Source organism: Patagioenas fasciata, chromosome 5 (genome assembly GCF_037038585.1).
Source record: "Patagioenas fasciata isolate bPatFas1 chromosome 5, bPatFas1.hap1, whole genome shotgun sequence".
In the NCBI taxonomy this organism is placed as follows: Eukaryota; Metazoa; Chordata; class Aves; order Columbiformes; family Columbidae; genus Patagioenas; species Patagioenas fasciata.
In genome coordinates this window covers 9653665-9666105 of record NC_092524.1, presented here as the reverse complement: position 1 = coordinate 9666105, position 12441 = coordinate 9653665, and the positions used below count along the sequence as shown (strand labels likewise).

General features: G+C 38.7%; 1 protein-coding gene across 4 annotated transcripts in view; it reads left to right on the top strand.

Moving 5' to 3' along the window:
* BMAL1 (basic helix-loop-helix ARNT like 1) overlaps positions 1-12441 on the top strand; it is a 55333-nt gene that overhangs the window by 24408 nt on the left and 18484 nt on the right. For 3 of the 4 annotated variants that reach the window (XM_065838746.2, XM_065838745.2, XM_065838748.2), the window contains exons 2-7: positions 4627-4751; positions 5437-5584; positions 8603-8623; positions 9640-9678; positions 10021-10062; positions 11022-11179. In XM_065838746.2, coding sequence (XP_065694818.1) covers positions 5445-5584; positions 8603-8623; positions 9640-9678; positions 10021-10062; positions 11022-11179 — 400 coding nt within the window. In that variant the 5' untranslated portion in view covers positions 4627-4751; positions 5437-5444. The remainder of the gene's footprint in view (positions 1-4626; positions 4752-5436; positions 5585-8602; positions 8624-9639; positions 9679-10020; positions 10063-11021; positions 11180-12441) is intronic. The other variant, XM_065838750.2, reaches the window with a different exon arrangement.

Sequence of the window (12441 nt, the reverse complement as noted above, 5' to 3'; positions counted from 1 at the left end):
GGTGTTGCCAGCAGGCCCAGGGAAGTGATCATTCCTCTTTACTGAGCACTGGTGAGACGCTTCTGTGTTCCTGGGTCCAGTTCTGAGCCCCCCAGTGCAAGAGAAAGTTATTTTAGTTACCATTTATTCAAAGTTTTGGAGCAACAGAGAAGTCTCTTGTTAAAATAGCTGGAGGTAAAAGTTGTGCTTCCCCTTTTAAGCAAGGAGAGATGGGATTTAATGCCTCTCTTGATCTGGAAGTCTAAGTGTTTTATGAACAAGACAAAATTCAGAATGTTGTCCTGTGGCTCTACTACCACTGTGACAGTCTGGGAAACTCCAGTGAGGTGATGCCAGATGTGACTCATCCTGTCTTTTCTCAGAGACACTAGTGCTGAGCAGGCTTGTTTTCAGGAGGGGAGTGCACGTGGACAGTATGTCGATCCATTGAGAAACTGCCTTTACATTAACTTCCTAGAGCCGAAAGATGTTCTTTGTGCCTGTGCAGTTTTTCTTCTTTTTATTGGAGACTTTTTTCCTAAAGTCAAGATGATTCACCTTGTAGCTTTGTGACTGGTTTAAATTCATGGGATGCTTCCCTCTGGCCTGCTACTTTTTCCTTGGGAAAGATGGGGAGCAGCTATTTGAACAGCAGGACGCCTGAGCAGCCGGCTGTGCCGCTGCCTTTTGCGAGGCAGGGATGCCTGTGCTGAGGGTCTGAGTTCCAGAACTCGGACGTGGATTGCAGGCTGCTGGGGCTGGCGAACACGCCGGTGAGTCAGTGGTAAAAGGATGAGCTCGACATGGAAACCCTGTAAAATTACTTCTTTGCTCCAAAGGGTTATGGTGAGATGCATCTGCATGTGAGAGGAAACCATGGGGCTTTTTATCTTCTGGGAGCACAGGCTGTTCTTGCAAATAATATTAGGGAGTTCAGGGCACACAAATGTCTCATTAAAACACAACAGTATCAATATATTGGGCAAATGTGAAGTATTGTGACAGCTGCTCCTTAAAGATTGAGGGAAGAGGAAAATACCACTGCTTTAGTTCAAATATGTTCCTTTGATTCCTACCAAGTATTTAATAATAAAGATTCTGATGTAGAAACTGCTTGTAACTGCCAGTGTGCACCTTGAAATCCCCCCAGGGCCACTTGCTGTCCTTGTACTGCCGAGCAGGGCTCTCCTGCCATCAGGGAGTGCGTGCGCATCTGGAGCATCCATCCATCTCCACGCCTCTTGAAGACATACAGAGAGTGAAGATGAATAATCCTCTTCTGTTTCTTCCTAGTTCCTACTGTGACAGTTAACTTCTGAGACGGAGTACTGCTGTGAAGGGAAGGAGATAATTTCCTTTCTGGAGCCGTTTTTGGTTCAGTCATTACACATAGGGACAATGAGTATCTTTTCAATTACTTCTTAAGGAAACCACACCACAGTGTGTTCCTGTCATTGCGAAATAGTGGTTTTGAGATGTGATTCATAAAGTTATGAATTGCATTTCTCTTAGAATAAATACATATGTATGTTGGAGACAGTTGACTCTTGCCTAGGGGTAACTGAAACTGGTGGTGCTTGTATGAAGAGGTCTTGACTCCCAGATGGGTGCTTGGCAGACATAGTTGACCTACTTTAGCTCTGACCTTGATTTGCTCAGAGGTGTTTATGTACTCGTGATCAGCTTTGCTGCATGATTAAACTAGTCACGTGTCATCTATTTTTTTTAAGGGATGAACAGTAAGATTTGTTTTTACTGTCTCATTAGCCTTGTTAGGAGGGTTTGGAGAAAGACTGAATGCAAGGGAGGGGAATCCTCAAGGAAGTAGTCCCAAAGGGGCCCAGGAGAGAGACTGTCATGCGATACAGTGACAAAATATCATTTGATTCTCAGCCACAGGAGAATTTAATCAGGAAGTGAACTACATGGCATTTATTCAAGTAGGTCCTTGGAGTACTTTGGCAACAGGCTGGGCGGCGTAAATGGAAGATTTGAACTTTGTTTATATATGGGTGACTTTTGTACTCCTTCTCATAGAGGATTTTTTTAGCCATTGAACAATTAGCAGCTGGAGCCTGAAAAGATACTAAAATAGTCATTTTTTCAGAATTTTAAGGAAGGCTTGCAACAAAACATTTCTCTGAACTGTTCACTATTTGTTACAATGGGGCATGCTGATTTTTGCTCTGATCATTGAGTTGACATTTTCTTAACTTTCAACCTCATTTCAAGAGACATGCATGATTCTTAACTCCTCTAATGCTAAAATATAGGACTGTGGTGGTTGGAACTGGGGTGAGCATTTGGGACATGGCAGAGAAAGGGCTGACTTGAAAAGAACTTGAGAATTCTGGGTTTTATATAACTTTGTTCTGCTTAAATGATCAAGAGGCTTAAAAAATAGCACAGTTGAATGGATACTTGATTTCAAGAATTTTTCTATAAAACTGCATGGGAGTTTTTGTTTTGAGATGAACAATAAAGCTTTTTATTATTATTATTTACATTAGAGCACACCAGTAACTTGTGCAGTATTCTGATTCTTAAGCTAAAATGCTGACTGTTGCAGGCATTCTTAAAGGAAAAGGACTGTGTTGAACTTACAAATACTTCTTATTTTTCTCAATTTTTCTTTTTTAATTCCAGCTTTTCTTTTTTAATTCCAGCTCATCCCAGCCTTTTGTCTGAGGTCATTGTAAGTGGTCCTTGAAAATATATTAAGCCGTAAAAGATGAGTTCAGCAAGTACGGTCACATATAGAGGCGTTCAGGAATTTTTGAAAGTTAATTGTGAGTGATTGGGCCAGAAAATTGAGAAACTACTTGTTTCTAATACATGCATTATATAGTGCTTGGGTTTATGTATGAGGTTCCAAGACTGAATCATGGATGCACAGTAAATGAACACGGTAAAAAAGTGGCATCATAGGTAGCGGGATGTGACAGTGCTTTTATCACTGGATTCATAGGGCTTAGCCGCAGGTCACACTAAGTTGAGCTGTAACTAACTCCTACACATCAACTGAGGTTGAACACAGTGGTTCTGCACCTGAATCAAGCACAGAGAAATGGTCAGCGACTGCGGTTTAACTGGTGGCTTGAAAATGAAGCTGTAGTAATCTCATAAACCACAGTAACATAATTAAGTTTGTAGTTGTTGGACAACTATGAGTAAGAGACACAAAGCGGACAACTAGGAGAAGGCTGTTCAGGAAGAAAGTAAGGCCTGATCTACAAGTAACTGTATTGGTGTGAACGGAAGCCTTGCAAAATGAACTGCAGTTATGGATTCAATGGCAATTTAGAACTGGACTTAAATTTGTACTGATTTAGCTTTTCTCAGTGACCTTCTGGTGTCAGCTGGCCTCTTCACTTGCCTGTACCAGTATATGCGCACATTCGCAAATACCGGATTCCTTTTTCATTTCTGAGAAAGGACCACCGAGAAGTTGTCAGGTGAGATGGCTGATGAGCCCTCAGCAGCAGTTTGGAAGCTCTGCTTCTAGAACAACAATGATCCTCTGGTCACAGGTTGGTGGTATTAAGGCAAGGACTTGCCTGACCTTAGGTTTAAGAGCTGTGATCCTGGCTATTATTACCGTAACAGGACCAGCGATTTAAATAATTTAAACTTTTGAAATAAATCCTGAATTTGCTGTTCTGGCAGAGCTGAAGATAATTATTCTGTTGACTTTGGATTTTGTGAGGTTTCTGTTGGCTTATGACTCTTGACATGTCTATGTATGTGGTTCAGTAAAATTGGTTATAATGTGGTTGTGTTGACAGAATGCTGGTGGTTTGACTTGCGAACTTTTGAGAGAGTCATGGAAACTTGCTGATGGGTGTAATTGGGAAGTGCTGCTGTTGTTGCAGCTTGGAGAGTCAGTCACAATGCTCACAGATGCGTTTACCAGAAAACAGTGTATCCAGCAGACTGAAAGTTTTTTGCAATAGACAGACCTGGAACAGTTTTTAAGTCTTGCATAGTAAGTTTTGCTGAAAAACTTGTTTTGTGACAGGACTCTGGAAGGGAGGGACGTCCACCTGCAGACCAGCCACTAACTTTACAGTGTAGTTGGGAGACGCAGTTGAGGACTTGAGTTATAATATGGGGTGTGGATTTTATTTAAAGCTTGAAGCCTGCAGAATAGAACAATGTTTGGCCTCCTTTCCTTTGCAAAGGCCAACTGGATGTTAAAAAGGAAAATAAAATGATAAGCCAAGCCCAAACTGTCTCAGCGCTATAGCCACCTTAAAAGTGAGGCGGGATAAGGAGTGAAGGGCTAAGTCTGTGTTTTGCACTGTGACAGCAGTTTGACTCATTCTAGTAGCATCTTGACAACAAATGTGTTCAGATCTCATCATTGTGAGCAGAGCAGTTTTATGCAAAAACCAAACGACAGGCAGGGGACAAGGGAAGTGATGCTAAAGAGATTCCTTCTGTTCCAAAGCTTGGTCCATTGGAGGTGCACATACCAACATGGGACCCTTCTGATGATGGATAAAGCTGCTACGCTTTATAAGAAAATTAAAATGTGATACTTGAGTAGAAGACATCTATTTGCTGTTGTAAATGTCTAAAGCAATTGTTCTAAACAAACTTATTTTGAACGTATTTTTAAAGCTTGCTGTTTTTCTTCCCATTCAGGTTTTTGAAAGTACTCGAGTAACAGAATATGAGGCATGGAAGAGTTTTAAGGTGATCCAACTGCTTCAGGCTGAGCATCATCATCTTTCCCCAGGTGGATCTAGGCTTCCAAGAAAGGCTTTCGGGTAAAAACTGCTCTGTTTCTCAGTTGGTGCCATTTAGTAATAAATAAACTCTTCACAGGGTTTCTTCCAACAACATAATTATTTGCAATCCAAAGGATTAAAATTTGTATGTTTTGGATGAAAAAGCTAATTGGATTTGTTTGTACATTTAACTAGTCTTCTTAGATCATCATTGGGTTATTAGATTTTTATTTGTGGGGTCTACTATGGTGGAGATGTTTATTTAACCTGTTTTTCTATGGAAATCTTCTGAATTCTGTTCCATGAAATTCAGTGGAATGGGAACTCTTAAAGCTTATGAACTTTGATAATGTGATCTTCAAATGGAGAGACGCAATAAAACCAGTGTTCCCAGTCAGGGGACAGACAAAACTTATCCAAGCAATTGGCTCGACTGTTACCATAAGAGTAAATGTGGTTTGGTTAAAGATCACGCTGAGAGTAGTGTATTTTGAGAATGGTCGTGGTTTGTATGAAATATTCAGTACACCCGTAGCTGGAAAAGGAGAAAATTGCCTATTATCTGTTTTATACTAAAAGGAAATAATAGAATTTTGAGTTTTTAAGAGTACCAAGTTTGAGATTTGGGTTTTTTTGGCTAAAAATGTGTAAGTTTCTGCTTCTATTAATGCAGTAGGATTTTGATGACGTTGGGATTTTTTTGTTTTGTTTTCATCAAAATTAGACAATCCAATGGCAGACCAAAGGATGGATATATCTTCTACAATTAGTGACTTTATGTCACCAGACCCAGCTGACTTGATCTCCAGTTCCCTTAGCACTTCAGGAATGGATTGTAATAGGAAAAGAAAGGGAAGCTCTACTGATTATCAGTAAGTTGGATTTCTCTTGGTTTGACATTACTAAATAGAGGTTGTAACACAACAATGCAGTGGGGGAGATGACAGAAATATTTGTAGCATTTTTTAAGCAGCCTTTTCTTGACAACCTGTTGTAAACATTTTACTAAGAAAAAGCTACTATGCACCAAGAGCAAAGTTCATTATTTAATAGCAAATAGCAAAAGAAAAGCATTCATCTTGCTGCAGCTTGAATTGAGAGCTATCAAATGGGGTAAGGCTGAGCAAAGAAACTTTTGGCTGATGAGGGGGAAAAAATGAATACTGATGAAATGTGCAGTGTGGAGGTTGATTATATTGGCCATTTACATAGGAAACAGAATGTCCGGCTGTGGGAGGGAAGATAATAAATTTATTAAAAAGCAGAAGCAAAACTGGGAATAGTTCCTTCTCTTCACCTATTTTTTGCCATTTTAGTCACTTCCTATCAGTGTGCTGCCAGCCTTTGCCTCATGAAGCTTTTTTGGTCTCCCAGTTGAGTATGAGTCTGAGTAGTCTCTGGTTTGGAGCAGTAGACCTGCCTTTCATTTAATTAACTAATTCAGTCTTGTGTTGGTCCTTGACTGTTGGCTATTATTCCTGACAAAAGAAAAACTTGATTTCTTCTGAGTAAGTGGTAGAATGTGATTTTGTTTCAAGAAAGCTGCTTCTCTTCAAGGGGAGCTTGCTAGGAACAGTACTCAAGAAGCACTATCCAAATCATAGATTCTGTCTTGCATTTGAAATAGAAAGAAGTCACACCAACTCTGCTTTAAAGTAGTGAGGACTGTAGTAGTTTACCCAATTTTCCAAATGTGTGATGTGTTCTGCATTAGGTACACCAAGACCAACCCACTTACTCTAAGTCTCTGTGCAAACCCCATATGTATTGTAACTTTACAGAGTCTAGCTGCAGGGTAACTTGTGAATGGGTCGCATCCATTATTAATACAACTGCGTAGCCCATTTTTATGTAACTTAGCACAAATTTTATCATTGCGGGCCTTTGGATCGTTGGCAGTTCTTTTTGCAGGCAGGGGTAGAATTTTTCGCTCATGCTGAGCGTGACAATTAAGAATTAGGTTTCCTGTGCATAGGACTTCTTTTTAGGAGAACTTACGTGCAAAACTTCAAATCCTGTTTAAAGACCACAGATCTACTGCATCCATACTCTCTCTATTATGCGTTTAGTCTCTCTCTAGTTGAACTGACTATTACAAAATTCAGTGAACAACCTCAATCTTACCAACTTCCTCTTCTCTAGAAAGGATTTCTCCATCTTTATTCTTCTGGGTAGGAAGCATTGCTCAAGTCCTTTTTCCAAAAGACAACTTGCTCTTGTAAGTTGTAATTCTGCCCTTTAGGCTGTGTGTGCCTTTTATTAAATATATGAAAACACGATTCACTTAAATCCTAAGTAAAATAAGTTTACAACAGCTGTTGTCATACCACAGTTCATGTTGTATTGCAAAGGAAATGGTGGCTAGTAGGTATTCATATTTTAAAATAGAACTTAGAGTAGACTTCCTTGATTTCTCCTTCTATATGCAGGAAATGTTCAGAAATGCTACTGTTCAGCTTCTGCTGCCTCTTAACAATTTATTTTTCCATAAATTCCCTGGGTGTCCAGTTTTACACTTCATTCACCAGTGAAGTCAGGGAATAAGGAAGGAAGACCCTGACTGTTTTAGGGTGGTTCTTTGTTCACCTCTCCAGTATAGGCGAGGGTGTCGATCAGCTGTGCTCTCAGCTCTCCACAGCAGCTTCTTCTCACTTCTTTTTCCTGCCACTCCTCCAGGAAAATTCCTGTCCAGCCTGTTGCTGTCACTTGAGCAGATTTTGTCTGTTCCCCACTGTGGTCTGTTTTAGTCAAATGTTTCAATCCAAGACTTCATGCGCAGGTCTATAAAGAGTTTATTTCTTGGGAGTGTTGTTTTCAGTTGAAATAATCCGTGCTAAGAAAACAAACTGCCCTGAAGCATTTGCAACTAACTTTGTACCTCTTTTTAGATTTTGCCTTCTGGGTTTTTCTGAGGGTAAAACGAATTTGGTCACAACAAGCATCCTGTAGCTGAAGGTGGCATCATAAGTGGCAAAGTGGTGCCTCGTTCCTAAGCCCTGTTCTAGACCTGCCCACTGTGGCTTTGGGAGCATCACAAGTGCTTTGAGCCATTGACTAAGACAGGAACACAAATGTGCAGTTTCAGAGACGAAGAAAACATTTAGCATTGTTCCAGCTTCTTTTAAAAGCTAATTTTAAGAGAATTTATTTGAAAGTGCCATGAATAATATATGGAAGACTACCATGCTTATTTTTCAGAAGGCTGATGTCCAATGTTGAACAGGAATAACTAGTATGTTAATGGCTCATCTGACAAGGTTTTCCTAATGCTTTTATAAAACGTAGCCTCTTACCATGTTACAGCTCAGTGGTATTTCAGATCACTTTACAGTCCTGAAGCGATGCCAGCAGTCAGCTTGCATGGAGAATTTCTGTTTAATTTCCTTATGTTATGATAAAGTCTACATAAATTTCAGAACCAGGACTTTAGTACTGATGAGAAGATGATGCTTATCTGTCCTGCTGGGCAGAATCCAAAACTGAGAAACTTGGGATGCTTTTTTAAAAATTATTATTTCTGGCCTTAAAATGCTCTGAAACCCCATTTATCTAAACACAAGGGCAACACGCATAAAGCACAGATCTTTCATTTCTGAAGATGAAACGAGATCTCAGTGGTTTGCATAACATAGTTTAGGTTAGCTGTTTTACTAGTTTTTCACATTAAGTGTAATGAATTATTCTCTTTTCTTGAAAAGCAGAATTATTCTTTCAGAAAGTAGATTAATTTCAACAAGCTTGTCTCAGAATATGTTCACTGCTATTGTCTTGTTTTCATTGTGCTTTTCATTTCGAATAGAATCTAAATTAGCTTGAGAATATCAACGGAAAATATAAGACTCTATTCTTATTTCCTATGTATCGTGTACTTTATTTCTCTTTCTTTTCAGACTTGATGGCTTTCCTTTTGAGTAAGTATAAATATTTTTAATAATCAGTTTCACTTTAAAAAGGTGCTTGGTGTTTTTCCTTGCCTTTCCTCCCACTTTACTTAAATTTAAAACATAATAAGCAAAGCTTAAGAGTGTCCATTTAAGCACACTTGTACAGATTTATATATATCAAAATGTTCTCTTCCTCATTCTTTTGTGTGCGAGTGCTGTAGTCTTAGGCATTCAACTTGTTTTTTGTAATGGATATGGCTATGAAAACTTAAGCTTTGTTCTCCTACTTCTTTCTGGACATATGGTCACGATATTATAATGTAATAAGGGGGACCCTTTTTTGGTTTTAGTCCTCATGCCTCCTTCCTTAATGTTTTGTTTTCATGTTGAGACAAAAGTAAGCCATGTATCTACACTGAAAGCTGGACTCATTTAAAACATGCCAGGTTAGCTTCATACGGTCTCCCGTCCTGTCTGTGCATTTGGCAGTTCCCAGTGTTTCCTTGGTGTAGATTATTATTATTATACCATCTCCTATCCCAGCATCAGCTGCCGTAGGGCGAGCTCACGTGTACAACACCAGACATCTGCACAAAGTGATGGAGGGCAATTTATGAGCTTTATGCTAGGCTGCCTCTGGTCCAACTTTTAACTGTAGTAAATGCAAGTTGGTAGTCCTATTTCTGATGAAGGCATGAAAAATATCTGCTTTGGTATGTCCTTTTTTTCCCTCTAGTTAACTGAAACACATTTTTATAACAGATGATATCTTTGAACTGCAGCATGTTTTACTGTCAAACACATCAAACTGTGCCATTTTGTTAGCTCCGGAGGAGACACAACTCATCTAAGAAAATGTTTTAGTATTATAAAAAACACACAGCTCCTTTAGTCCTTGCAGGTTCTCATTTTTATATTCTTATTTTTGTATTTGTGACTTAAAGATGACAGAAATGCTTTATTCTAATTCTATGATAGTTTGATAACAGTATTCCTGATCCTGTTTGATTTTTGTAATATGTTGCTTTATTCTGTTTCTGCAGGGAAGGTATGGATACAGATAAAGATGACCAACATGGAAGGTACTGTTCATAGAGTCACCAAAATGTTATGATAGCTCCACAGTACTGACGTAGGACCCTGTGTGTAGATACCTGGTTTCAGTGTCACTGTGGTCAGGTGTCCCACGTTATTTCTTTGCTGGGACAAAGGCTTAAGGTTGTTGAACAAAATAAAACAGACAAAGAAACCCAACACTTGAAGCCACAATATTAAAAATAATGATATTTTCTGAAGAAAGGTTAAATAAATATTCAATTTTTTTTAAAATTGATTTTAATTAGGATCAGTTGGTATGTAAGATGTATTAAAATAATTGGTTTTAGTGTTTTCAACTGTAACTTTGTGGTATCATTTCTCAACAGATTGGAGTATACAGACCAACAAGGCAGAATAAAAAATGCAAGGTAGTACTCTAAACAAGTACATTGAAAAGAATTCTCTCTTGCCTTTTGCCATATGTGAAATATTTGCATGTGTTTCTTATTTTCTACCTTTGGCCTTCTCTTATTTTTCCCTATCTTTGCACTGTTAACATTTTTCATGTATAAACTGCATGTAGTTTTGTGAAAATTCTAATTTGTTAGGTAACTTGGTTTTAGTCACTTCTGTTAATATTAACATTGAAATTGTCTATGTGTTTCTGGTAATGTTACATTCCTAATCTTATTTCTCTCAAACAACAGTGGGTTGTAAAAATGTTAACAGTGACTCTTCAATATGGCACAATATAAAACAAAAATTAAATTATTTAGAGGTTATGATCATTTTTCTTGATTAGGAAGAGTTTAGTTCAGAGAGATCTCAAATACTTTGGAAACTGGAAAGCTATAGGATGAGTAGAAGACTTATATTGGCCACAGCAAAAGGTAGTTTTAACTATTTAGCACATTCATATAGCATACTAATTAAAAATTCTTTATTGAATGCTTTATTTCATATTTATCTACACTGGCATTTGCTTATCTCCGACCATCATGATTCCAGTTATGTTGCAGTATACATGGTAAGAACAAAAGTGTTGTATGGCAGCCGAAATCTCTAGATGATTTTCTTTTGTTCAGTGCATTGTGTCATAACTGAGGATTCAGTGCACTGTATGGCAAACATTAAATGTGTATTCTTGTAAATTAGAGCTCTGCGCTGCAGCCTTGCCTGTTGTTTATAACAGTTACCCAAATAGTGAACATAAAATGTTTGAAGAATTCTGGATGTGCATGTCCTTTTCACGAGGATAAGAGGGTAACTTAATTATCAGGAGGAGGTTGTTTTTGTGGTTTTGTTATACTGCATTTAGAGATTTTTTTTTAAATATGGTTTATTTTCTCATGCTTTTCTGTTTTTCCTCCCCACCTTACTTGTTTAGGGAGGCTCACAGTCAAATTGAAAAGAGACGTAGAGATAAAATGAACAGTTTTATAGATGAACTGGCGTCTTTGGTACCAACGTGCAACGCGATGTCTCGGAAGCTGGATAAACTGACGGTGTTGAGAATGGCTGTGCAGCACATGAAAACCTTACGTGGTGAGTTGAGGGACAGGAAGGGACTGGAGGAGGTTGATAAAATTGGGTTTCCCCAAAGCCATACGTTTTCTTGCCCTTTTACCAAAAAAGAGTAAGTTAATACATTTAGGGAGGATTTCTCCTCTTTTCTTAGCATTTGATGCTGCACATTAATTTACAGCTTACTGGTTCGTGGTCCAATATCCTGATCCGACTTGGAAATTTGTGGGTGATCCTCTGACCTGATGGATCAGCATCGCTAGATTCAACAAAAGCCAGGCAGCTGAGGCACCGGGTGGGACAAAGGGCTCAAGTGGCAGCTGAGGTGGGGGGGACACAAAGGGCTGAAGTGGCAGCGCAGAGTTGAGCCTCGTGTAGCACTGAGCGGTGCTCTTGGGCTGGCAGCAAAACTGGCCAGACAGAGAAGTTAGATTTTAGATGTAGGTGATATTCCTACAGGAGGGTTTGTGTTCATACCGTTAGCTTGGTGTGAAAGAGTGAAGACTACTTTGAACATTCAGTTTTAGGCTTTTCAGCCAGTTTCTGTTATAAGCACCTGAAGGGAAACACGTGAGTTTGGAAGAGTTGGGGTTGTTACCAATTTCTGTATGTCCTACAGCTTCATATAAGAGTGAATCAGTGCAATCTGTGATGATGGTGAAAGCTTAAGCCTTCAGGAAATATGTCCCTGAGAAAAGACAGCAATGCATATAATTTAAAGAAAGCCACTGGTCTGGTTTCTAGGAGACCTGGTGTCTTCCGATCGTATTTATCCCAGCACTTCTGAAAGGTTTAACTTTTTCTGCCACCGCCGTTTGATTAGGTTAGTGCTTCACAGCACTTCAGTGGTTACTAATTTGACTTTCTTTTGTCTTTATGAAGGGAATAGAATGAGAAGAATTACCCTTTAATAAATATCTACCTCATTTGTTGCTGATTTGGGGCTTTTGGCATTGTGAGATGATGTCATTGTAATGTTGGCTTTTGTCTTTGGCATGGAATGAGAGAACTGATTTTTAAGTTCCTAACTGACAATCTGTTCATTATACATGACCTTGTCATGTTCTACTGAGTTATAAAGAGAATAAATAGTTTGAAGTTTTTTATTCTTTAATCTCTTATTTTTCATTTCTAATTCTGAGAATACACTGTAAATCAAGCACATCACTTGGGTTAAAAAATATGTAGAGGAGCACTTTTATATCTCAGAAGGCATTTACTTTGTATTACTACATAATGCAGTATGTGTGTTTTAGCAAAAAGGATTAATCCTTTATGAGTTA